The sequence below is a fragment of the Diplotaxodon limnothrissa genome, linkage group LG20, assembly GCF_057381915.1.
Source record: "Diplotaxodon limnothrissa isolate DT_005_m linkage group LG20, D_limnothrissa_male_GT1.1, whole genome shotgun sequence".
NCBI classification, from domain to species: domain Eukaryota; kingdom Metazoa; phylum Chordata; class Actinopteri; order Cichliformes; family Cichlidae; genus Diplotaxodon; species Diplotaxodon limnothrissa.
Window position 1 is genome coordinate 31378651 of NC_140615.1, and position 27943 is coordinate 31406593.

General features: G+C 39.4%; 3 protein-coding genes across 3 annotated transcripts; 2 read left to right on the top strand and 1 right to left on the bottom strand.

Moving 5' to 3' along the window:
- The first annotated feature begins 6706 nt into the window (after nucleotides 1-6706).
- LOC146611211 (polymeric immunoglobulin receptor-like) lies at nucleotides 6707-9096 on the top strand. Its single transcript, XM_085344191.1, has 6 exons — nucleotides 6707-6746; nucleotides 7170-7508; nucleotides 7593-7916; nucleotides 8647-8751; nucleotides 8826-8860; nucleotides 8965-9096. The coding sequence occupies exons 1-6, from the start codon at nucleotides 6707-6709 to the stop codon at nucleotides 9094-9096; spliced, it is 975 nt and encodes a 324-aa protein (XP_085200317.1).
- A 1551-nt stretch (nucleotides 9097-10647) lies between these two features.
- LOC146611212 (uncharacterized) lies at nucleotides 10648-13873 on the top strand. The gene is made up of 6 exons (XM_085345680.1): nucleotides 10648-10693; nucleotides 11809-12147; nucleotides 12839-12919; nucleotides 13449-13541; nucleotides 13626-13681; nucleotides 13769-13873. The coding sequence occupies exons 1-6, from the start codon at nucleotides 10648-10650 to the stop codon at nucleotides 13871-13873; spliced, it is 720 nt and encodes a 239-aa protein (XP_085201806.1).
- Nucleotides 13874-20753: 6880 nt separating this feature from the next.
- LOC146611213 (torsin-1A-like) lies at nucleotides 20754-27356 on the bottom strand. Its single transcript, XM_085345175.1, has 5 exons — nucleotides 27128-27356; nucleotides 23476-23741; nucleotides 23204-23376; nucleotides 21074-21201; nucleotides 20754-20998 (listed from the first exon to the last, which is right to left on the bottom strand). The coding sequence occupies exons 1-5, from the start codon at nucleotides 27354-27356 to the stop codon at nucleotides 20754-20756; spliced, it is 1041 nt and encodes a 346-aa protein (XP_085201301.1).
- Between the last annotated feature and the right edge of the window lie 587 nt (nucleotides 27357-27943).

Here is a 27943-nt window from a genome sequence, read left to right on the forward strand (position 1 = left end):
AAAATATGTCACTGAACACACACCTGGAGCAGCTACAGCACAAAGCTGGCTGGACTGGCTGTTCAGCGGTTCATGGCTGGCTGCTGTAGCAAAGCCATTTTTCCTTCTAGGTCTCATCATGATAGCACTGCTCATATTAGTGTTGTGTGTGTTGCCATGCCTAAGAGTAATGATTTCACAGATGATAACAACTACAATGACTGCTTATGTTGCCGTGCCTGAAGAAGAACAACATCCCGTTGCTATTCTGTTAGAGGAGAACTTGTACTAGCTGCTAATAAATGACGTGGTGATTAAAAATGACTTGTCAAGTGATCATGCACTGATTAAAACATTAGTAGGTTATGCAAGTTTTCATGCTTTTATTTTTTGAAGTCTTGAGTTTTAAACATAAAGTTTTTCATTTTAAATATAACGTTTTCATACTTTTATTTTTTTGAAGTCTTCAGTTTTAAACATAAAGTTTTCATTTTAATATGAAGTTTTCATTATTTTACACATAAAGTTTTCAATTTAAGGTTTGCATCGGCTTAAGTATAAGGTGTCATGCTTGTATTTTTTTGAAGTTTTCATTTTATAATATAAGGTTTTCATCCTTGTATTTTTTTGACGTTTTCATTTTATAATATAAGGTTTTCATCCTTGTATTTTTTGAAGTTTTCATTTTACATAATAGGTTTTCATCATTTTTAAATATAAAGTTTTCATTTTACTTTTCACCCTTTTATTTTTTGTAAGTTCTTTATTTTTTGTAGTTTTAGTTTTATTATTTTTTCTTGTTTATTCCACTTGTTATTTCATTTACTATGTTTTTCTTTGTATTATTTTCTTTTGTTTTATTCTTTAGACCAAATGACTGCCATATTGTGCTTAAACAGCACAGCTGCTTTGAAAAGTTCAATAGGTAAACGCTCTACAGCAGGGGTGCCCAATCCCGGTCCTCGAGAGCTACCGTCCTGCAGCTTTTAGATGCATCCTTGTTCCCACACACCCGAATCAAATGAATGGCTTGTTATCAGGCCTTTGCCAAACATGATGGCATGCTGAAGAGGTAATCAAACCATTTGATTCAGCTGTGTTGGAGTAGGGATGCATCTAAAAGTGTTCCGTTATTTGAGGTCATGGATGTTATTTGACTGGAGGCATAACTCACAGACACACGAGACGCGCCATTACTCCAATGAGTGTCCTTTATTATTTTTCATCCCCCCCCCCACAACAACAACCCAGCAGAAACGTTCCTACCACTTAACATTTACCTGATACTACAAAAAGCTGCAGGATAGTAGCTCTTGAGGACAGGGATTGGGCAGCCCTGCTCTACAGTATTTAATGAAAATTATTACCACAAGGGGGCAGTGTTTTCATCAGGTTTTAGTCAGGCAGCCGCAGTGGATTCAGCTCTGTTCTTCTGTACTGTTATTTTCATGAATGACTTTCCAACGATTCTAGTGCTTCTGTGCTCTTCTAGCTACCAAAATAACTGTGAAATTATTTCTGATCAAAAGTTGAGCTAAAAGTAGCTTTAGGGATTGTAGAACAGCTCATGTTGGGCAGATTTTACTTTACTTTTTAAAAAAAAAAAATCATCCAAAACCTACATTAAATGAATAAAATGAAGAGATAAGGTGCTATGTGGAATGGCAGAGCTTGGTCACTGTCTTAAATAGACACTACCGGTATGAAGAAAAGTGTATTTATCATGTTTATTCAACACCAAATCTTGCAGGTATTCGTTAAAATGCAAACCACACCTGATCAACTTCCTAATTTCTTGCTTTGTCTCTTATAGTTTACACCCTGATTGTCATATTTACTGCGGTTTGTGCTACGATGGTTGTCATTGTGGTACAGGTGGTTTTACTACTACTGTTTTATAAATGGAAGTCAAAGGTGGAAACTGCTGGTGAGTTACCTGCTCAGGATTTTATTTATTTATTTATTTATTTTTAGTTTATTTAAATATACCACTGGGGATGGGAACTGATAAGATAAGTTCTCATTGGCTCATTGTCACCTTGATCTCTAATCAGCATACCAAAGACATTACATTCATGCAAATGAATCACATGCTACTAAGTCAAATGTTTGTGAATGTTGGCGGTATTGGCCGTCTTTGTTGTGATTGGTGTTGAATTCATTGCTCAAAAAAAGTAAAGTAAAAAAAGTTATTACACATATTGCACACAACACTTTTCTTAAAAGTAATGGAGTACTTTATATAATTACACCCAGTAGAAAGACATTCATTATACTACTTGTTACATTACTTTCATGTCAACAATACAACCCTACAGGCTACAGCCCTGCACACCAACACACACCAGCACAAAGAGACTTTAAAGCATCACTGTGATTCTACTGCAGAAACATAAACAGGTAGAAACGGAGGCAGCAGCATAACTGCTCATCAGTTTGTTACCTGTTAAAGTGACTTCTTGACTAGCTTATTGTTAGCATACTGTCTGTGCAGGTGCTTGCTAAGAGCCGAAGTTGCGTTAACAGTATAATGCAGTTGTTTCTGTCTTTGAGCATTGTCCACTTTACCATTTGTGCAACAAAAATAAACGTAATGTCCATAGTAGGGTTGCCAACTATCCGGCTTAGTCCCTTATGAAATGTCCCGCATATTGACCGGTACCTGCAATGTCCCTTTCTGACCAACAGATGGCACTGTGATACATACCAAATCTGATTTGATCGTGATTATATCAGATAAGCGCTTGTGTCCAGTCAGTGATGGCCCATCATGCACACCAGATGTAAGGTGTTATACGTGATTCGTAAAAATATGGCGAGGTTTGGTCTGCGTAGCATAATAACATGAGTCATTAAAGCCGGTATTTACAGTATTTTAAAATTTTTGTCTTGCTTATTTTTCAAAGGAAATGCCCAGATATGACGCAAATAACAAGAAACTGCATGCAGTCATGACGCAGTCTGACCCAAGACAGTACAAATTTCCTGCGAGTAATTCTTCCTCCCTGTGTTTATTTCAGGAGTTAGAGCTCGATATAAGGGTTGAGTCTAAAGTCTGCACATTTAACCTCATTGCATAATACTCACCACGTTATCATTTACAATTTTTGATGTCATAAAAAGCATTTATATAATAAAACAAGTGAACAGATGTTTTTTCACATTTTTACACCTGTAATTTTCTGTTCAATAAACGAACGTTTTGATCTCATATTGCTGGAATTTGCTCACTTGGGAAAAAATATAAACTGATTAAAAATAAAAACCACATCCTAAAATTGTTGCACTTTAAATGTTTTTATTTTAATGAACACATTCTTCAATCTAAATGAAGCAGCCATCTGATGCTAATAAGAAAAAGAATACAGCAATAAATGCGAAATATGCTGTCACAGCTTCATAAGTTAAATTACACACACAAATAAAAAGCAATTTTATGTGGCAAAATGTGATTATTATTCTTACTACTCATCTGAATCACCTAATTAATCTAGTTACTAATTGATCTAGTTACTTGTCCTCTGAAAAGTGCCAGGACAAAATGTATAGAAGTAGTACAAAATAAGCTACAGCCAGATTTCCAACCACTTGATTGGTCTGTTTTTAATAAATCAGCATGGACTAACAATGCCATATGTGAAAAATAATCAGATAAACTGAATGTCCAATGCATCTCACCTGTTAACCAGTACCACCACAAAGAGATCAACAGCCTCATGTATGAAAACTTTTTGCACCTGAATTTGTTTGTACTTTATGAACAAATAGGCCAGTAGCATATTTACTGAAAACAAGTAAGAAAAATTCTGTATCTGATAAAACTAGACAAATGTTTACAGACGTTTTTTCCTTTAAGACACTTTGCCAACAGAAATTCTGTATTTTAACTAGCATCATTAAAAGAAGATAATCCCTGTTAGCTAAAATCAGAGGTTTCAAACTCCTCTGTCTCTGGTTTAAACAGTTCTCTCTACGAGGCTCCATAAGGGGTCAAAGGAACTAGAGATCCTTAATATGGTCTACCCACCAACCAACTGTTCCAAACATCTGTTTACAAGAGATAGCCAATTAGAGAAAAAATAGCTTAAAAGAGGTTAGCTTTAATGCTACAGAAGCTGATTTCAAAAAGAAGATTAACTACAGGGCTGCACCAAGAACCAGTATAAGATAAAGGAGGATTACCTTGCTGACTGAGGTTAGCGAAACGAGATTAGCATAGCAGATTCAGGTGGGGGATTCAAAACATTATTTGATTTAAAAAATTTATGTCATTGTCATTAAATTCATTTTCAATGTGAGATCTTTATATTTAGAATCTTAACACTTTCTTTAACAGTATATTACTTGAGCTAATTCATACTCTTTGAACCATCAAATATACAATATAATCAAAGTTGTTCTATTTTTTCCTACTAGATACATGTTAAGAAATTTCTGTTTAATTCTATTCTTTTTTTTGATGATCACTTCCACTTTCATTTATATCAATTTAAGAAATCTGTATTACCACAGGCTTTCGGACCCCTGAGGAGAAAGGGACTCTTGAGATGCAGATATCTCTAAATATCACAACCTGTTATGTACGGAAATAGACACAATATATTATCTAATGTGACTCCACAAAGTACTGATTAATTCTGATCATTTTTATTTTTTACAGAAAATCTAATCGGTCTTTCTCAGATCTGTCTCCACCACAATAAGGAAGTAGTCACTTCCTTATTGTGGCACCTGGCATCTATTATTATGTTTAAATTATGCTGCATACCTTCTATGAGTAACAGCCAATCGAATTCAACTGAAATTTGTCAGATGTCCTATAAAATAGAAATTGTATGTTTGGAGGTTAAACTGAGACATGTGTTTATACAAAAAGAGAAATTTCAGGGTGGCACATTTTTCTCAGTTTAGAATCTAAAGTGAAACTTGAAATAAGTGTTTTCTTTTTCTTTGTCATATATAATCCCTGTAAATACAATTCAGAGGGACCGGGGGCTTTAGAGACTCATAAGACTTTATCATTGCATTGACTAAACAAGTCAAATTTATATAGCTCAGTTTAAACCACCAATATACAAATCATTTCAAAATTATTTAATAAACAGACTTCAGTTTGAATTAAGTTCTGGAGGTGGAAGTTTAAAATAGACTTTGGTAAAAGAACGATAATCATAAAAACAAGTGTGCAAAAATTACTGAGGATGCAAGAGTGTGTGGGTGCAGGAAAATATGTTGTAATGAAAACTTTTCAGAAAAGGGAACTAGAAAAAGAATGTATGTGTCACACAGGCAGAAACAGAAAGTGTTTTTTCCTTTACACTTAAAAGAAATGTCCAATCTGTCTCATGTGCTGAATGCTGGGTGGGGACTCATCACCTTAATTTATCTTAAATGCTTTTCTTTGTGTAACATTTGTTCTTTAGTTGTGCTCAGATGGAAAGTTCTGACTACTCTAATTATTATCACCATAGTCTTCCTGAACATGCTCTTCATCATCATCCACACAATCATCATCATGTTTATTAATATAAATCCTTCATTTATAAAACCTGGAGTGTTTCTGTGGACGTAAGATCTAGGCATAACCAGGTGGTGGAGTGTGTCCACTTTGGTGGCCTCAGGATTTCATGTTTGCTTTTGACAGACAGATTGAGGTGATGTCCGCAGTGATGTGGAAGCTTTACTAATATGTTGTGTTAGAGAGAGACCTGAGCATAAAAGTGAAGCTGTCGATTTATCAGTCAGTCTATCTTCCTACCCTCACCTATGGTCACGAGCTCTGAGTAGTACCCGAAAGAATGAAGTCGTGGATACAAGCAGCAGAAATTAGTTTCCTCTAAGGAAGAGTGGCTGGGCTGTCCCTTGGAGATAGGGCAAGGAGCTGGGTCATTCAAGAGGGACTCAAAATAAAGCCACTGCTCCTCCACATCAAAAGAAGCCAGCTGAGGTGGTTTGGGCACCTGACAAGGATTCTTCCTGGGCGCCTTCACGGTGAGGAAGTCCAGGCATGTTGTACTGGGAGTTGCCCCGGAGCAGACCCAGGAGTTGCCTTGGAGATTATGTCTCCCGGCTGGCTGTCTCAGTGTCCCCCTGGATGAGCTGGAAGAGGATGCTGGGGTGAGGGAAGACTGCGTTTCTCTGCTCAGACTGTTACCCCCGTGACCTGAACCCTGTTAGGCACAAAAATCACACAGAAGTGTAAGAATCAGTCTCAGCACTTAAAAAATGATGCTGCAGTTTTTTTTGACACATCTGCCAGTTTGACCTTTTCAAGAAAAGAATATGTTTAAATATCTAAGGTGTTTGTTTAGTCAGTTTGTAGAGAATCATCCTTGTCAGTTGTATTCAACCGGGAGAAAGATCTGTCAACACCTGAGACGTAAATGCCAAATAGATACCAGTGAGGAAGAGTGAAGTGGTTTAACTGGAGGAAAGGGGTGACAGGCATCATCTAAAAATGTTCAACATTTATCTCAGGTTATTATTTCCAAATGACGTCACAGTCAAAACAAAAATAAGGAAGACTGAGTGGGAAATTGAGTAAAAGCTCAGTTTTGGAGAAGGCGGCAGGGGGGTGACATAACAGTTTAGTGGAGTAACTTAACTCAGGAAGTTGGTAAAGGTTAAACTGAGAAGTTGCAAGGATTTATTTAAACACCAGACAGAGGCAGTTCTCCAGCCATTTGTTGATTGTCTGACTGTCAAACCAACAGGCTCAAGATTCAGAATGAATATCCACCATGTTCTGTTCTTCTGTGTCTTATCAGGTGAGTATCCGTCACCAGAATGACTCTTAAATACAGCAGCTCACATTTTGTGAAGTTTTCATTATCATTATTACCAGTTTCTGGGCAAAAAAAGTTAAATTCATACTAATTTATCTCTGAACACACAGAGACTATGAATTTGCAAATTTTGAATGTTTTTTTATGGATATTGATATCATTGTTTGTCAATAAAATAGTCCAAAATATTTCTTACTGTCCAGGGTTTAAATCCAAAACCCAGAAATGTCAAATTTGGATGACAAAAGCAAGAAAAACACACCTGCAAATTTCATAAATTAGAGACATTAGAGAAAATAATCAAAATACAAGAAGGTATTAAATTAGCTAAATACTCACAACTCTTGAGTTGAGTCACAAACAAGAGTTTTATATTGACCAAGGGTGTTGTTCTTTATATCACAGCAGGACTATTTGACAAAAATACTCATCTCATCAACGCACAAATAAACCTTTATACAAAAGTGGAAGGCGAAGACTTCAGAATTGAACTAGACCATGAAGTGCCTGCAGGAAGTAGAAAATATATCTGCAGGAATGACACTGAAAAGGAAGACATCCTCATTGAAACTACTGAAAACAGAGCTGAGAGTGGCAGATACATAATACGATATGACATAAGTGACAAGAGAGTGCATGCAGTCATCAAAGAGCTGACCCAGTCTGACTCTGGACGGTACAAAATTGGTGTGAGCAATTCTTCATCCCTGAATTTATTTCAGGTAGTAGAGCTCAAAGTTAGAGGTGAGTTTCTTCCAAAGTCAAGGATTTTATATTGATTGCTTCAGGTAGTTCTCTATGTCAGTCTATATTTTTATATCTCAACAGAACTCTGTGAAGAAGATATCACCAATGGTAAACCCAAAGTCTACAGTGCTACTGTGGGAGGAGAGGTTACAATCAGATGCCTCTTGCCTTTACATTCACGAAACATAAAGTTCCTCTGTAAAGATGAATGTAAAACAACGATCATCAACACAAATAATCTCACAATTATGAATGGCAGACATGAAATTGAGTATTGGAGTAACACGGTGTTTAACGTGACCATCACAAACCTAATCAAGTCGGACTCTGGGCGGTACAAGTGTGGCGTGCGAAAAAAAGATGCAAAAAATACATGCCTGGAATTTGAGATCTCAGTAACAGATGGTGAGTTTCTACTGGAAAATGTACCTGCATGTCTCCGGGTCTGATGAACGACTTTACTGATACATGCAATGGTCCATAGTAGTCCTTCCATTTGCTTTCATTGTGTTTTCAAGATGAAGAATGAACTTTTCCAGTCCAACTTGATGCAGTCTGCAGAAACCCTGTGTCAATTTACATCCCTTAATCAAAGAGTAGCAGGTTATAATCAAGCTTATATCTCATTTTAAAATGGGAGAATATGTGAGGCATCTTTTAGAGCCCTTATCACAAATAAAGTTCAGTATAACCAGAAAATCCTTTCCTTATCTGATTAAGTTTACTTCAATATCAGGAATCACACAAAGACGGTTACCACCTCAATAAGTTGATCCAGGGTTTCAGGCAGTTTGTTAAATTATTTTAATGTGCATAAAACTCTTTTCTCCTCAGTCGTTTAGTCCTCTTCTTTCAGCTGCAGTCCCAGGAGTGTTAAAAGTGAGATCATGCAATGAACAAGTATGAAAACAAGAATTAAAACCAGCAGGAATGAAGTTTGTAAGAGTCAGTGTTTATACAACTACTACTTTGGATCTTATTAAGCAGACTCCAATCCTGCTTCATCGTACAGACCTTGAAGGTGTACTATATGAGAGAAAATTACAAGCTAATTTGCCCGAGGTCATCTGCAATTCTCATGTGCAAATGGTTTAATTTGTTCAATCGTTCCCACTCTCCCCCGCCTCTCAATCAGGTAACATCCTGCTGCTGGCTGTATGCGTGACTGTGGTTGTGGTGCTACTCGCTGTTTTTGTTCTGCTCTTCTACAAACTGAAGATAAAGCGTAAGCGTGTTCAGTGTAAGTTACTTTTATTGTTTATTAAGTTTCTATTAAAAGGAAAGAAAAAAACACGTTTCTGCTATATCTTACAGATGTGAACACGAGAGGTAATGGAAGAAATATGGAGGTATTTCTCTCTGAAATCAGTTATTTCAGCTATCACTCCTTGTCATCCCAATAATTTGTTTGTAGGTCTGTCTGTTTGCTTGATCGATTGTTTGTTTGTTTTAGGTTGCTGTCTATGATGATGTTGCTGAAGTCTACCAAAGTGCCACTGACGGGTCAACATACCAGGAGCTCAGCAGCAGGGAAGAAGCGCTGTACTCTTTATTTGAGCCTCCACCAAATGCAAATCTGCACTGATAATCAATAGGTTATGTTCGGGGGGGTTTCTTTCTGGTAGAATGTGTCTTTTCCTTTTCCTCACATTGTTTATAAATTTAGTTAGAAAAGATGAAGAAAGGCAAAAGGTGTGGATTTACTTTGGTAAATCTTTTATTCAGTTAAAAGTAAGTGTTACCTGGTTAGTTATGGAGTATTCAGTAAAGATGTAGTAGTTTCTCGTGGTATTTTTGCTGCATGTGACAATAAAGCTTAAACAGTACGAACAATTTGGAGAGTTTTACTTTTTTTCATGTCTACATAATGAAATAAAGAGAAAAAACATAAAATCAACATTAGCCTTCACTGGTTTATTGCTAGGCAAGGAATGTCTCAAGTCAATGAGCGTGAAGTTAAATTTCAATGTTTAAATGATATCTGATCCCCTTAAATGCGGCCCTGTGAATTTAATTTATTGGTAATGTCACATGAATCATAATTATTCTTTTGTCTGCTAGATACATGTCAAGAACTTCCGTTTATTTCTATTCTTTTTCATGATGACTTCCACTTTCATTACTATTATTATAAGAAATCTGCATTGCTGTAATTTTTACGGCCCTGAGGAGGAACTCAGGTTACCTCAGGTTATATCTCAATATATATATATATATATACAAACACAATATGCTATCCAGCCTCAATCTGACTCCACAGAATACTGATCACTTCTGACAGGAGATGTAGATGATCTATTTTTTCTTACATCTGTCTTCACCACAATAAGGAAGCGACTACTTGTCAGAGAGGCACCTGGTGTCTATTTTTAATCTCTTTGAAATTATGCTGCAGAGTTTTCAGGAGGAGCTTATCAAATGTAACTAACTTTGATGTTCATATACTCTTTGTAGAGTAAATATGTATATTTTAGAGACATTATCACGTAAACAGAGGATATGACTTACAAAATATATCCACTTCGTGTTGTATTAGGCACATGGCAACTTAGAACAAGACAAAAAGAGCATTTACCTTCTGCTGCCTTCATCAAAAATGGGCACTGATGTACATGAAATACATAAACTGTAAATAATTAAACAATGTGGTCAGACATACTGTGACCATTAAATTTCAGACAGTCAACATCCCAACAAAAAATACTCAGGTTGAAAAAGTTATTGTAGGAAGGAAGATGTGGCGTTAAAGTTCACTCCAGGTGAACCTCAGCGGGGGTTCAGTTAAAGTGTTTTTGTTTTTAAGATTTTATTTTCTGCAGCGTTAGCGGGGAGGGTAACCTTTGTGTTTTCAAAACAAAGAAAACAATCTTTAAATCCTATATTTTACTGGTAACCAGTGAAGATAGGCCTTTACTGGGCAAGTATTACTGGTGAATTCTGAACCAGCTGCAGGTCAATAGGACTGACTGATTCCTAACACAATTAAATGGTGGGTGTAGAAGAAAAGTTCAAAGCAAAATGAGGAAGCGAGACACTGAAGTGTGTAGCTTCAGCTTCCCGACTGCTCAGATATTTAGAGACTAGAAGCAGTGAAGTGATCTCCTGCAGTTTATTCTCCTACTGAATTAACTTCAGAATGAACATCCACTGTCTCCTCTTCTACTGGTCCTTCTTCTTCTCAGGTGAGAACTCATTGTCCTTCTCATCATATTGATTCAAGCGGTTTAAAGCAGCTATAGGTTCACTCAGGCGCTTTACTTTATAGTGCATTTCAGTGTTCCAGTATTAATCATATGCATCTGTTTCAATATATTTTTGTAATCTAATTTAGTAAGAACTAAAAGGAGTGTAAAAAAAAAAAAAACCTATCTAAACCTAACTGGCCCAATGCTAAAAGAAAGGAAACCACGCAAATTGTGATTAATACTTATTTCCTTTTGTTTTCTGTCATAGTGCTATTTAATTTATGTTTTTATTTATTGTTACGTTTCGGTGTTGTCAGTTTTTTGTTTTTTGCGTGACTGTCATGTATTTCCTGCTTTACTTTGAAAGTCTGTGTTATCTTAGTGTGTTCAGTTTACGTTTCCTTGTCTCGTCAGGTCTAATTTGCCCCAGCTGTGTTTCCCTCCTGTGGTCCATTCCCTGATTGCTCCTTCTATGTATTTAAGCCTTGTGTTTCAGTATGTCATGGTCGCGATCTCCCCCCGTGTTGTAAATAAATAGTTTGTTGTAAATAGCTGCAAATGGGTTTTGTCAATACTTTCGTTTTGAGACACTTCCGTTTTGGGAATTTGGTGGAGAGCCTTAGTGGGTTTTTTTGTCATGTGTTTTTTCCTTATTTTTATTTTCCTGCGTTGCACGCCGGTTGCCTAGGCCGGGGTGTAACATAATAAACATTATTTTGACAATTTTCCAGCCAAAAATTAACATTTGTATATATATTTGGTTTCCTTTGACGAAGTAGTAAAACCTTGTGCAAAGAAAGAAGGGAAACATATTTAATGAGAATGACATAAGGTAAAAAGAAAAAGAGTTTTAAAATTTTAACTTAGCAGTTAACTGACTGGACCTTTTAACCCAGAGTAAAATTTCCACACTGTAAGATTTAACAAATATAGAGTTAATTATATGAAAGAGAGACGAATGCAGACGTAAATCTTGATTGTCGGTAATAAACTAGATGAATTAAACAGAATCAGAGATATGCTGAACGTTCTCAGCCTGATGCTGGATTCTGTTCAACAATTAACGTTTAACAGAAAAGAGTAATCACTATCATTATGTATGTTTTCCACAGCGCTGTGTAGCTGTGGGCTCATCAGTGCAAAAACAATCATCCACACAGAAGGAGGCAGTATCACAGTGGAGTGCTCCTTCTCCTTATCTGGAAGAAAAAAGTTTCTCTGTAAGGATAAATGCGAAGAAGGAGACGTTCTCATTGAAACTGAAGGTGACACAGCTCAAAGGGGCCGATATAGCATCCAGTATGAAGAGGGATCCTTTCCAGTATCGTCTACAGTTCTGTATGTGAGCTTCACAGAGCTCACAAAGTCCGACTCTGGACGATACTCGTGTGGTTTGGAACGGCCTCTCTTACCAGACTCATATCAGGAGTTTGAAGTCAGAGTTATAGATGGTGAGTTTCTTCGTCATTTATAAATAAGGACAAATCAAAATCCTCAGTCATAATCCTCACAATGCATTGCATTTTTATGGATCAGCCATAAAGTTTTCACCATTTCGTTTCATCTGTTTTGTGTAATACAAGTGCCGCACCTGCAGATTTACCTGCAAGAACAGTCAAGACATGTTTTACTTTACAATCCGATATTGAGCCAGTATTGATAATATTAAAACTTTACAATTTTAACATGAGGTTAAAAAAAACTAAACAAAAAAAACAACCTTTTACTGTTAAAGTCTGATGTGAGCCTTTGTTTCAGACATGAAGGTCACAAATAAGAAAAATGACCTCACATAGACATTGAACAATCCCACTTAATTCTTAAGTCATGCCTTAAACCAAGTAATGGTTTAAGAAATCAATGGTTCTACGTTTTATTATCAAGATTTCTGCAAATGTTAGCTTATTGTGTTCCCGGGTAACATGTATAAAAAAATACTCTGGTCCAAAAATACAGTAATTGGTGGCGACAGTCGATGTTGCCAAAACCCTCGTTTCATTTTTTTTTATAGATTACAGACAGCTGCTGATCTTTTAAATGTCATATTATTATATTTAAATCAATAAACTTAGTTGTTGGTCATAAAGTATTGCATGCATCATGCAGCTACATTAATTAACTGGTTTATTTTGTTATTCACAGCCTTGAAGACTTTCCCTGAGACACTGAGGCAGCTTGAACAGCAGCAGACTGACGAAACCGCTCAGGCTCTTAGTTTCAAAGGTACGAGTGTGCGCAGCTACCTCTCTCATATCTACAGAATATTTTGTTATTTATAACAAAATGTAAAGACTACTTCAAGTTTTTAAAACCTTGTTTTAGGAGTCAGTCAGAAAGCTTAACTAGTGACTCTCTGGAGTGTTTTTATTGTCTGGTCTGAGTGAAATAAAGTTGATGCCTTGGACTTGGGAGCTGAGAAAGCACAAATAAGCATGTTGAGAACAAACCACAAAAAGAACTCCCTGTATTTTCCTTGTCCTTGAAAATATTTGTCATCTGACTGCTCTTGTATATACAGATTCATGACTATATACACAAAATGCAAATTTTTCACCTTTAAGCTGTTAAAAGTACATTTTTGAAGGCAGAAGTGGTTGGAAGTAGCATAAATAAACTTTATATACTGTCTATATATTCTACATCAAAAGGTATTTAAGTGGGTAAAGTATTCACTTAAATAATGATTTAATTATTATTCATTTAATTTTTCTGATGTTTTCTTTTACTCCTCTGTCTCTTCTTACCTGCTCAGCTCATGTCCTGCCTTTGGTCACATGTGTCTCTGTGCTGTTTGCTGCTGTTGTGTTGCTCTTCTACAAATGGATCAGAATAAGGGAGACTGACGGTGAGTGTCCCTCTAGCTCAATATTAATAATATTTTAACTAAACAGAAAAAGAAAAGAAAAGCTTTTGTATTTGTGCTCCACAGGTTTGACCACCAGGAGGCAGTCAGACACAAAGAACAACACAAGCAGAAACCTGGAGGTGAATCATCTCTGTTTATGTCTAAATTCAGAGGCTGGATCACCGAGTATATGAATGTAGAACTAATACTTTACACTGTGTTGTCAGTTTTCCACATGCAGGAAGTGCTCTCCAGTCTCTAGATGTGCAGACTTCACCCCCCCAGTGGATGAAACCTGCAGCAGTCATAATAAAATCTACTGTAACCTCTGAACCTTTGTTTCACCTTCTCACCATCAGAACTAATGCAACTAAAACGATCTAATCACTCACCAAACAATTTATTAGGAACATCTTGCTTTTACCAGGTTGGGGCCACTTGTCCCATGCTGGAAGCACCTGCCGTGTGGTCATAAGGTGTTGTACATGTTTAGCAACAATACTCATGAAGGCTGTGGCACTTAAACAATGCACAGTTGGCACTAAAGCCCCTTTTCCATTAGTACCTATTCGACTCGCCACAACTCTACTTGTATGTGTGCGCTTGTCGTCAAACGCATCTCTTATGACTCGAGTGACGCTCATAAAGGGAGCAGCTAAAAGAAAAAGAACATTAAGATCAGAAAAACATCTTGAATCCACAAAAGACTGTTTATATGTGATATAGTGTTTGTTCAGTTTGCTTATAAATGTTATAATTGTGCCAAAAAGGACCTCCCAAGGTGTATAACCTAATAAACAAACCAGTCTTTATTTAGGTGAAAAACTGAAGTCCATAAAAATCCACAAAGAAAACTCAGAAATGACTCCAAAATCTTCCTGAGCTCCAGAAGCACACATGAATAGGCAAAATAAGCAAACTACAGAATAAGGAGAACATTACACAGGGTTGAAACTCGCGCCAAAAATATAGATGGTCTGACTAAGGAGAAAGGGGAGACAATTAATTTATATACACACAGTAGGCAATCAGGAAAGACTGACAATAACTAAAGTGTTAAGGTCAGGCTGTGTGGCAGGCAGGACGAAGGAGCAGGACTCAAGACAGAGGATTAAAATCAAAACGGCAGCTTTTATTGCTGGAAAAAACTAACATCAAATGCAAAACTAAACTAGAAACAAGAAACTTCAACAAGAAAACAAACCAGAATCTGTCAACTTGGCATAATGAGGGTACAACACAACAAAGAATAAGGGAAAACCCAGGGCTTATATAAACAGTGGCATAACAAGGGAATGAGACACAGCAGGAGAAAACAGCTGGGAGTAATCAGACTTAATAAGACAAAAAAAAAAGCAAAGCAGAATCCAATGACTAAAAACAGACTGTCAAAATAAAAGAGGAAGTATAAAACAGAGAAGCGGACTCTACACTGAAGCTGTGTCCACGCGCACTACACGTACTACGTACGGTGCGTACTATAAGTACGAGAAGTGCGGAAGTGAGAGGCTTGTGAAATGGGACGGTATACGCTTCGTCGCGCTGTTCAGGTTGCCTAGCAACCATGATACTAACCGCGAGACACGGTACATACAGCGTTGTTTGACAGAAATGAAGGAGAAAAATGTTTTGTTGGTCATTCATTTTTGTCATGACATCACTATGATTGGTTGAATATCTGAGGCTGAGACCACGGGACTGTAAAACATGATAGTTGGGCTTCATTTCTGTGCTGAACAGTCATTTAAGATTAGTTAGTGAATAACAATTAGCTAATGTTGTTCATTAGACTAAAGTCATCTCACTGTGGTAATGTAAATATAATATAGCCAATATTATAGTATTGTCAGATTATTATGATATAAAAAAAAAAAAAAAAAAAACACCCAGCACGCCCCTGCGGGCGGTTTATCCTTCAAGCTCGGGTCCTCTACCAGAGGCCTGGGAGCTTGAGGGTCCTGCGCAGTATCTTAGCTGTTCCCAGGACTGCGCTCTTCTGGACAGAGATTTCCGATGTTGTTCCCGGGATCTGCTGGAGCCACTCGCCTAGCTTGGGAGTCACCGCACCTAGTGCTCCGATTACCACGGGGACCACCGTTACCTTCACCCTCCACATCCTCTCGAGCTCTTCTCTGAGCCCTTGGTATTTCTCCAGCTTCTCGTGTTCCTTCTTCCTGATATTGCTGTCATTCGGAACCGCTACATCGATCACTACGGCCGCCTTCTTCTGTTTGTCTACCACCACTATGTCCGGTTGGTTAGCCACCACCATTTTGTCCGTCTGTATCTGGAAGTCCCACAGGATCTTAGCTCGGTCATTCTCCACCACCCTTGGGGGCATCTCCCATTTTGACCTCGGGACTTCCAGGTTGTACTCAGCACAGATGTTCCTGTACACTATGCCGGCTACTTGGTTATGGCGTTCCATGTATGCCTTGCCTGCTAGCATCTTGCACCCTGCTGTTATGTGCTGGATTGTCTCTGGGGCATCTTTACACAGCCTGCACCTGGGGTCTTGCCTGGTGTGATAGACCCCAGCCTCTATGGATCTTGTGCTCAGAGCTTGTTCTTGTGCTGCCATGATTAGTGCCTCTGTGCTGTCTTTCAGTCCAGCTTTGTCCAGCCACTGGTAGGATTTCTGGATATCAGCCACCTCCTCTATCTGCCGGTGGTACATACCGTGCAGGGGCCTGTCCTTCCATGATGGTTCCTCGTCTCCATCCTCTTTCTTGGGTTTCTGCTGCCTGAGGTATTCACTGAGCACTCGGTCAGTTGGGGCCATCTTCCCAATGTATTCTTGGATGTTCCTTGTCTCATCCTGGACTGTGGTGCTGACACTCACCAGTCCCCGGCCCCCTTCCTTCCGCTTAGCGTACAGCCTCAGGGTGCTGGACTTGGGGTGAAACCCTCCATGCATGGTAAGGAGCTTTCTTGTCTTTATGTCAGTGGCTTCTATCTCCTCCTTTGGCCAGCTTATTACCCCAGCAGGGTACCTGATCACGGGCAGGGCGTATGTGTTGATGGCCCGGATCTTGTTCTTACCATTCAGCTGACTCCTCAGGACTTGCCTGACCCTCTGCAGGTACTTGGTGGTTGCAGCCTTTCTAGCGGCCTCTTCATGGTTCCCATTTGCCTGCGGGATCCCCAGGTACTTGTAACTGTCCTCTATGTCTGCAATGTTGCCTTCTGGTAGTTCAATCCCCTCAGTTCTGACTACCTTCCCTCTCTTTGTTACCATCCGACTACACTTCTCCAGTCCGAACGACATTCCAATGTCATTGCTGTATAGCCTGGTAGTGTGGATCAGTGAATCGATGTCTCGTTCACTCTTGGCATACAGCTTGATGTCATCCATGTACAGGAGGTGGCTGACAACTGCTCCGTTCCGTAGTCGGTATCCGTAGCCAGTCTTGTTAATGATCTCACTGAGGGGGTTCAGGCCTATGCAGAACAGCAGTGGGGACAGAGCATCTCCTTGGTAGATCCCGCACTTGATGGTAACTTGTGCTATGGGCTTGGAGTTGGCCTCTAGTGTTGTACGCCACGTCCCCATTGAGTTCCTGATGAAGGCTCTTAGGGTCCCATTGATCTTGTACAATTCTAGGCATTCCAGTATCCAGCTGTGGGGCATTGAGTCATAGGCCTTCTTGTAATCAATCCAGGCAGTGCACAGGTTGGTCAGTCTGGTCTTGCAGTCTCGGCTGATTGTTCTGTCTACCAGTAGCTGGTGTTTTGCACCTCTGGTATTCTTGCCAATTCCTTTCTGTGTCCCGCTCATGTATTGACCCATGTGCCTGTTCATCTTAGCCGATATGATGCCTGACAGGAGCTTCCATGTAGTACTGAGGCAGGTTATTGGTCGGTAGTTGGAGGGGACCGGTCCCTTCTTGGGGTCCTTGGGGATCAGGACCGTCCGGCCTTCAGTTAGCCATTCCGGGTGTCTTTTGTTAACTAGCAGCTGGTTCATTTGTGCTGCCAGACGCTCGTGGAGTGCAGTCAGCTTCTTCAGCCAGTAGGTGTGAACCATGTCGGGCCCTGGTGCTGTCCAACTCTTCATACTGGAGACCCTTTCTTGGATATCTGCCACTGTGATGGTTACTGGACCCTGTTCAGGGAGGTCGCTGTGGTCTGCCCTCAGATCCTCTAGCCACTGAGCATTGCCGTTATGGGTTGCATCCTTCTCCCATATGCTCTTCCAGTATTGCTCCGTCTCCAGCCTTGGTGGTGCTGTTCTCTTATTGTTCCCTTGCCACTGAGAGTACACCTTTGCTGGTTCTGTGGAGAACAGCTGGTTTATTCTCCTGCCTTCTATCTCTCTGGTGTACCTCCTCAAGCGGCTGGCCAAGGCTGTGAGTCTTTGCTTGGCAGTTTCCAAGGCCTCAGGTATGGACAGCTTGCTGTATTTCTTATGCACCTTCTTTGTCGCACCTTTCTGCAACTCCGTTAGTTGGCTAACCTCCCTCCGTGCTACTTTGATCTTGCCCTCTAGCCTCCTTCTCCATGGAGGGTACTGCCCCTTGTGGCTGTTCAACTTGTAGCCAAGCATCTCACTGATCACTGCTGCCGTATTGTAGATCAGCTTGTTAGTGTCGGTAACCGTGGTTGTAGGTATTGTCCGTAGTGCTGCATTAACATCATCTAGCAGACCTTCTGAGGGTACTTCACGTAATCTTGGTAACCGGCTACGGGGGATCGAGGTTTCAAGCTTGGCCATGATCCTATTTTTCAGGTCAGTTCCTCTCGCACTCAACGATCCTTCTCCTATCGCACTTGGGGCTATGTACCCAATCTCGGGTGGGGGTGATGATATCGCCCCCCTGACCTGGCGTCCTGACTCCTCCTTGCCGTAGCATTTGTGTTGTACCTCGTCAATCTCTAGCTGTGAGAGCAGTCCCTTCTTTCGAATGTTGGAACACTGAGCTACTAGTTGTTTCGCCGTCATTGTGGATGTTGGGTATCGAAGAATCCATAGGTCCCTCATCCTATTCATGTAGCCCCTTCCGCCGGGGTTACTTGCGTAGTAGCATTCCAACAACGCCCTGTTTTCGTCTCTTGCCCACCGATGCCTTCTTGTTCCAGTAGCCCACTTTTCGTCAGGGTGCCCTGGTTCCTCAACACCTGACGCGGACCTTGTTGATCCGGGCGACGTCCGAGCCGGCATGCCTTCATATTTATTTGTCTCGCTCATGTCTGCGGTAGGCTCGCTTAGCATAGGGGGTCTAGCCTTAGGACCCTTACTGGATACAGACGCCCCAGGCAGGAATCGAACTTGCGATCCTCTGTTCCAAAGGCGTGTAGTCTAACCACTACGCTATCCAGCTGCTTCAAATGCATACTATATATATATATATATATATATATACACACACACACACACACACACACACACACACACACACACACACACACACACACACACACATATCACTGACTTTCAGCTTGCTGTGTTTGTGGATATATGACTGACTTTAATTATTAAACATTCGCACATAAATAAGTGACGTCATATTCAGTACTTTTGACAGTTCACTCTTCGGCCGCTCCATCTCATTAGGGAAATTCCATATACATAAATGTAAATTTCAAAACTCAACCCCATCATTTAATTTGTTTTTGATTAAAATTGAATATTACTTAAACTCTCTTAAATTAACTTCCAATAAAAAAGGTTTATCATTGATTGAAATTCATTCAGAAATGTTTAACGAATGAGCTGTCACAACTTTCAAGTACAAAGTTGTTATGAAGTCTGTCACATCCCCCCCCCCCCTTTTTTTTTTCTTTTTTCTTTTCTATCCTTTATTTATTTATCCTTCTTATTTCATTGTACTGTATATTGTTACTCTTATTTGCCTTGTATGTCTACTGTACAAACTGAACTGGAATGACTGACTGTTCGCTTTATAAGTTCAATAAAGTTTTGGGAAAAAAAAAAACCTCTTCGGCCGCTCCCTTCTGCCGTATTTTGCGGCAAAATTCTCCACACCCACCGAAGCGCTATGAATTGTGGGATATATGGGACCACGAAGCGTGCACCGGACCACGCTTGATATTTGGGGAAATCGACGGCGCATTTGGAGTATGCATTTGAAGCACACTTCGAATTGGGACAGCCGTCGTCGCGTGGCGGTGACGTAACCGCACTTGAAATGCGTACTTCAAGCGTGTAGACCCTGAGTTGGGACAGAGCCTGTGGCAGAGGATTGAACCGTGGGACAGGAAAAAAGCACAGAGTAGATATAACATGTTCACAGGGAAGGCACACTAACTGAAACTATAAGCTAGAGCAACACAATATAACCTCAAAACAACTAAAACCATGAATAACAAATAATCAAGAAATATTAATTAAACACAAAACACTGGGTCACACCCAGGACCATGACATTGAGAATTACACACAGCTGAACAAGATCAGATAATGAGATTTGAGAAAGTAAAATAAAAACAAGGCACAAAAGACAAAGACTGTCAACTTAAAGCAGAAAGTAAACATGGCAGAGAAACAAGAAACAAAGTATACAAGGGAAGCTTAAGTAAACTTAAAGACAAATCATTACAACAACATGATGTCACAGCCCTGGGCCTCGGAGGGAGTGAGACCTCCCTTTGCTTCAAGCAAATCCAAGAGTGCAAGGACTCGTTGACAATTGGTTAATTGGAGTCCTGTGCCTCCCTCTCGTAGGCAGATTGAAGTGTGACAGCCCACGCAGATGATTGGCTGCCTGGGGATCCCATGGTAATCCAAGAGGCAATGAGTGGCTGATTGTGTGCACTGCAGTTATAAAAGGCTGAAGCGCCTTCACTCTATTCACTTCTTTCTAATCAATGATTTTAGATGTTATTTTTTTCTCTTTTTATATAAGCAAATATGTGTTTTTGTGCTTGAGTAAATTAAAGCCCAATTTAAAAAATATAAGATGTACTATGTTTCATATTATAATCATGATGATTTTCTTTTGCGTGTACGCCAAAAATCCTGTCAAGTGGAATCAAAACATTCTTGTATGCATAAAAAATTCCTGCAACACATTTTGGAAAACTTTATATATGTAATATGAGACAGAAAATTGCATCATATTTTTATTTGAAAATCTTGTTTTCTGTAACATGCTTTGCTGACTTTTGAGTTGTCTAGTTTAGAGTTAATAAAATAAAAAAAAAGAGTTAATAAAATCATACATACAGTAGAAATCAGAGTAGAATCAGTCTTCATCTGTATAAGTGCACCCTATTTGCTACTGTCTTGCAGCCACTCGTGGCAAATACTTGCTCCAGTTTGGGGTAATAGACTAAACTTCTGGCCACCTGGTCTGCCACATTTTCATCTGGCTGAAGACCTTTGTCTCTCATCGCAGCCATCGCACACTGTACAACATGTTTGTACTCCAGAGGCAGGAATGGGATGAAAACATCAACCAGACAACTGTCAATCAAAGTTGACTTTGAAAAACCGCCTACAAAGAGAGATTTTCAGTAAGAAAGATGATCATCGTAAGTGGTGAATGATAAAGACATAAGGATACACTCACTTTGATCACTGTTGAAAACTATAGGAGAAATGAAACTTTCAAAATCTTTGAGCATCATCTCTTCTCGATCTTTTCCATTTTTCCAGAAATCTACAGCTGTTTTTGTAATTTGATCTGCTCCTGTATTGCTGTGAGAAAGAAAAAAGAAATAGTAAAAACATAAGAAGTGTCATAATGTGAATGAGCAACTGGTCCGTTTTCAAATATTTTGTATTTTATAATAGGTGCTAACAAATATAACTATATATAACTATAATATATTTTATAGATAGTACATGCTAAGATAGCATCTTAGTTAGTTTGTTAGTTATCACTTTTCTAATCACATGCCTGTTATCATCCAGATTTCGGTGCCATGTCCTCCAGTTAAACCTCTTTTACCTGCGCATGAATTCTGCATCATCACTCCTGCTACTGCTGGACATTTCTCGGCTGTTTATCAGAATATTGGTGTCCCTTCCTTGGACAATTGTTCCCTTAAACCGCATGCTGATCATTTGCTCACTTTGTTCAATACCACTTGTTCAAATGTTCTTGATATTGTTGCTCCTTTTAAATAAAACAAGTTTAATAGGTCTAAAATGATCCTTGGTTAAACTATGTCACTCGGGCTGTCAGAAGGACGTGTAGAAAAGCGGAAAGAAAATGGAAAAAGATAAACTCCAGATTTCCTTTGATTTGTTAAGGGAAGCCCTATTTCTTTATCAGGATGCTATTCAAAAAGTATTTATCAGATATAATCTCTAACCACAGCTACAGGCCCCGTGTCTTATTCAACACCATTAATTCTGTTATCAACCCTCAACCCACCTCACACCTACCAGGGTCTCCAGCCACCTGTGAAAACATTTTTATGTTTTTCTGTCGATAAGGTTGATACTATCAGGTCTCATATCTCTCCTCCAGGTTATGATCCCTTTGTTCCCCTGATTTCCTCAGTTGTGTTTGATCACTTTGAGCCTTTTTCAGTGAGCACTCTGCCCGAAATAGTCTCCCATCTTAAACCCTCTATGTGTCACTTTGACTTTTTTGTTTTTTCTTTCTCACCAAATGGACCATCCCAGCCTTGCCATATTGGTCTATTTGATTCACCTTTGATTTAATTGATTATTTTATTTTATTTTCACTTGCTGAACACAGGACAGACTTGACTGGGGAAAAGAAAAGGGAGAAAGAAAGAGGGAAAGAAAAATAGCGGGGAAGAGGAACGGTGATAAAGGGCAAAAAACAAAAACCAACAAAACAAACTGACAAAAAATACATAAATCAATCACCTGTTGAGAAAGAAAAAAGAGAAAACAAGCAAAAAAAGAGCAATATAATAAACAACATCATTGCGATGATCTATGCAAATATAACAGTAAATACTAAATATTGAATGTTGTTGTGCAGCATGCAGGACCGACAGCGCACAGTGTGCTTTGAGCCAAAAAGGGTGTAATTTGTGCGTGTGAGCACCCGTGTGTACACCTGTGAGCATGAGCGCGCTTGTATTTAAAAGGTTCCTTCATGTAATGATCTGGTAGAGGGTGTGAGGGGGGCCATAGCCCCATCCTCCTGGGCATGAAGCAGGTATGGGGGAGATCCAGGCTCCAGACATCCAGAGGCCCTCAGAGCACAAGAGACCAAGGAAGACCAACGGAGGGGCAGCTGCCACTATCCCAGAAAGAGCTGAGGAGAGCCCCAGATGAGGGGTCACTCAGCAGCCGCGGAGCAGAAGCCAGAGGGAGTTGCAGTGACGTGCCCGTGAGCTCCGCCGGCAGCCAGCTGTGCCAGAGTGACCGAGCCCCAGGCCAAGAGCCCGGGGGCACCCCACCTCCGAAGGGGCCCGAGCGAGCCCCAGGCTCCAGGCCCCGACAAGCAGCCACCAGGAGTGAGCTGGTGCGTACCTGGACGCCCATCCCCGAACACAAAGAACCACCAATGCACCAATGTCTGAGAGCGTCTGCCACTGGCAGGGGGAGTGGTGGGGGGAGATAGGCCTCCATACCTTGGATGGCCTGAGATGTCCCTAGAGAGGTGGCATCTGATACCCGACCTGACATATATTGTAACAAATTAAGTTATTTTACCAGTCCCTAACAAAGTGGAAGCATTAAACTTACCTCTGAAAGGCTTCCAGATTTTTACCTGAGAAAGATGATGATCGATCTTTGAAAAAAAACTCCTTCCACTTTTCCATAGTCCAGATATGGCTTTATGCTGTCAATCACACCAGGAGGAATTTTGTCCATCTCATCAAATATGAACATTGAGCGTTCACAGTTTGTAACGCTGTTTTTGATGGACTCCTGTAACTGAGACTGAGGAGAGAGCAGCAAATAGAATTAATACAGACAGAACAGACAAACCAACCAGAACAAATAAACTGAGTTTCACTTGAAACACATGATACTCCATACTTTATAGGTAACAATTTCACTTCGATGGGGGAAGTGATGTGTAGCTGAGAACACGTGAACAAACTTGCTGTGATATCCCTTCTTGTAAACATTGTCTGCAATCAGCTGGCTAACAAAGTTCTTCCCTGTGCCAGTTGGTCCGTGCAGAGAGAGCACCAGAGGCTTCTTTGGGTTATTATCTTTCATAAATCCACTCACAGATTTAAAAATGGTATTTGAAGCAATATGTTGTCCAAAGAGTTTGTTTCCCAGGTCAGCCTTCAGACCTATAGAGTGGAAGAATACAGAAAGTCACCAGGATCCGTTGCTAAAAAGTGACTGAAATTACACTAATCCAGTAAAATTCTACTTCCTGTGGTAACCTAACATGTCAAGTCAGCCTTCAGACCTTGAGAATACATAGCAGAAAGTCAGCAGGATTAGTGACTGAAAATGTGACTGACGTGAGAGGAGGTTTAAAAGAAAAGCTATTTGAGCAAGGGTGGACTTAGCAGATCTACCCACGCAAAAATTGAGACAAAATTAATTTTTTGTTCAGTGAATGGAGAAATTGCATAGACTGCACAAGAGCCCTGTCTACTTTCCAAAGGGGTGGGCAGGCTGCAGGCCGACAAAAATGTGTAGATCTTCACTCCTACAGCAATGACTGTTGCTCTGAGAAACCATCACAAAACTTGTGTACATGTGTAGTTTAGTGGAGTTGTTTACAGTGCTAACTTTTGTTAAGTATCATATACAAAACTGCCATCTCAAAAATGCCAGGATCTCAATATGGACTCAAAACAGAAGCCTGCTACTAATAAATACTGCTTTTTAGTGCCTAGCCTGATCAAGTATCTCCATAAAGATTTTTAACGCTCAACAACTGCTGTCTTTTCAGCCAGTCGTGGTTCATGTCATGAAGTCATTACAGTTAAAGTTAAAGAAACAGAGCAACAGAACTCTGTCTTTTTGTCAGCCTGACTACAGTGCTGAAGAGAAATGTAGGGTTGTTCTTATTTTCTTCAATCAGTGATGAATAGTAAAATGATCTAGCTTTATAGAGGGCTTTTTTATAAAGCAGTAAACTACTTTTCCAGACTAAAAGATGATCTTCTAAATTAGTGCACGCCATTCCTTCTCAGGCTTTAACCTCCTAGGACCTGGCGTCCACATATGTGGACATCACATTTTGGGTTATTTAGACCAAAATACTCAATTTTGCTCTGCAAGGGCCTGATATCCACTGACGAGGACTTTATAATGCTACTGTTCAATTGAAATTTTAAACGAATATCCTCATATGTGGCTCTCATTTTCTTAGAAACAAAAATTAGGTTAAAAATAATCTGGTAATTCTTTGTTTTTACATTCATCGGGTCCCAATCAGTCCAAATATCAAAGAGAAATTAAAAATGCATGCTGTGGAAGAGTTTGGGACTTAGGAGGTTAAGGTGAGTTTTTGAGAGTTATACCAGGAAATCAAATACTTCTGATTTAAGGCTCTCTGTTTCTGAGAAGCTACAGTATCCAGTCATCCACAGTGAAGATGTAAAACCATTAACAGTATAATCGACCTCTGTTGGATTTGCGTTCATGTAGCTGCTCTCCACTGTGTTGGTTCAGGGCATTGAAGATGATAACAGTGGGTGAATTATATTTTTCAACTTAGTTACAGTGTTTTCAGAAAGATATCTACTGTGATGAAATCTACTACCCAGAGCTGTGTAACCAAACTGTAAATGTTTTTAGGAAATGATCAGAAAAAAGAGGTATTTCAGGAAATAATGTTAAATGTTACGTTTCTATGCCATATGTCAGAACAAGATCTAGAGTGTGATTAAAGTGCTGGGGGGCTCTTTTACATTTAGAATTAATTTAATTCAGTCTAATAACAGATTAAATGCTATGCTGAGGCTGTCATTGTTAGCATCTAAACATATATTAAAGTCTGACCACTAAATCAGATTAAATAAAAGCCCTGAGAAATCAGACAAAAACTTTGTGTAAGGCCCAGGTGGACGATAGATAATAACATATAAAACAGGTTTTTGAGTTTTCCAGTTAGAGTGGACAAGGCTAAGCATCAGACTTCAAATGAATCAAAACTCTGTCTGGGTCTTTGGTTAATTGAGAGTGGAAGACTGCTGCCACACACCCTCCTCAGCCTGCGCTTCAAGGATTCTGATAGTATGACTCAGGGGTGTTGATTTATTTAAACTAACATAGAAACATCAAGGATGATCCAGAAGCAATCTTATCTGGGGCAAAGCTAATTTAAAATAAACTGAAGCAAAGTGCAAAACTGTTCTGTGGTCAGATTTGATCAAATCTGTTGGGGTTTTTTTGTTTTTGTTTTTTGGGGTTGTTTTTACCAGCACTCAGTTCAAAGCGTGCATTTGCTGATAGGATGTTCGTGCATTAGTACCTATGGAACTGGCAGCTTGAACAGCTGGAAAGATTTTTAGAGTAACATATGCTATCATTTCTTTTTCTGCAGGGAAAGCTTTGCATACTTCAGGAAGACTGTGTTAAATCATACACTACATCTATTGGAGATTATGTATCTGAATTTCAGGAGCGGGACCACGCCTCCAAACACGCTCCTTCTGGTTGCATCTATATAGGTTCCCCCCAGTTCCACAAACTGTTCATTCTCGTTTACGTGCCCCACCCACCCTCCTTGTTCTCAGTTCTTTAACTTCTTCACTTCTATTTAATACATGGGGATCTGCCAGGCCCGGGAGCCGTCGCCAGTCCCCTTCGAGGCCTTCCCCACACCGCAGCTCAATTCATGTCCAAGCATTCACCTTTACCTACTAAAACGCTGTAAATCCTAAAATGAAGACGTGGGCCCAGCCAGTGAATTACAACAGCATGACTTTGTAGAAGACTCTGGATGCTTTACATTGAGCTCTTTGCCCAGTAGATTTATATTTAAAAAACATAACATAATAATTCTCAATTGAAATAATATCAATATCTGTACTGTATATCTATGGAGCTATTTTTTTAATCATACTAGAATGCTAGTTCTAGTAAAGCAGAGATCACAAGCATTTCAGAAGCAGTCAAGTAAGCTAGGACTTTTGCGCCCCACCCTGAAAGCAGGTTAAACCAGCACGGCTGCTTCTTGGGTTTTGTTTTAAGAGACAAAAGACACTTTGATATCTAGACTGTGTAGAATCACAAAGACTCAAGGTTACACAGTTCTTCCTTTTCTACATGGCAAATGTATGAATAATAATAATGATAATAATACACAGTGGATCACCCAAACTGTGTGACCATGTTTGCTTCTGTATTAATCTTTTATATTGTTTTGTATTTTTTTCATGTAGATTATTTAATATACAGTAGTTTTCAGTAACTACAAGGACTTATAATTTGGAAATACAATAAATATTTGTGTTGTATTATTTTGTTATATGGACTTTTGTTTTCAAGGCAGATGCACCCCAGTTGATTTAGGGGGTGGACTTCAGCCCACTACCAAGATCCAACCTGTAAAGGTGCTGTATCTGTGTCATTTATAAACTATATTCTTGTCATCAGTCTTTTTTCTAAACTCAATTTAAATCATGAAAATTGGTTACCTTCCCAAGTAAAGTTAAAAAATAATAATTAGACCTTTACTGTTTAGATTTCACAAGCTGTTTGCTGGGTGTGTTACCTGTCTGGTTGAAGGAAATCCAGTATGAATTACATCTCTCGCCCCAAATAGAATTCCATGTCTCTTTGATATTAGGGAATTTGAAACTGCTGAAGGGCTCAGTTTCCTTGATCACAGTGGAGGAAAGTAGAATCCACAGCAGCAGGACATGTTGCTTCCTTGGTTTCATTTTGCAAGTATTGCACCTTAAACTAGCCCAAAGAACAAACTGACTAAGAGTTAACATCATGTAACTTCAGGGCGTTTCATCGTGAAATCTAAAAATAGACATCAGTTCAAACATACAAAAGGAAAGCAGTCTGTCCTCTCAAACAGTGTTGTCTCACTTATAGTATCGAATAGTCCCTCTTTTCATTAACCCTGTAATGTAGCGCCATCTTGTGGCCATAGTTGGCCATTGTATTTGTAACGTGTGTGAACACTCATTCATCATTTTATACTTTACACTTTATTCTACACTTTTCTAAGTACACAGTTAAACTGCTTATTATTGCAAATATCTAATCAGCCAATCACATGAAAGCAGTGTTAAAATGTACCTTGAAAGACCTTAAAGGTTGATAATTAGTATGACCAAACAAGTAAACAAAAAAATGATTAAAAGCCCAAAATTGCCACAACATTGATTCTGCTGATGAATGTATGTGTCTTCTGGCCATAACTATATCTCAAATATGATATTTCTCCTTACTTACAGCACATGCAGTTGTGTGAGCAGGTGGAGGAGTTACTGCTAGTGTTAGTGGAGATGATCGATACCTTTGATCGGCCTGGCAGAGCTTTTACTGAGGATACTTTCGCTCGGGCTGGAACATT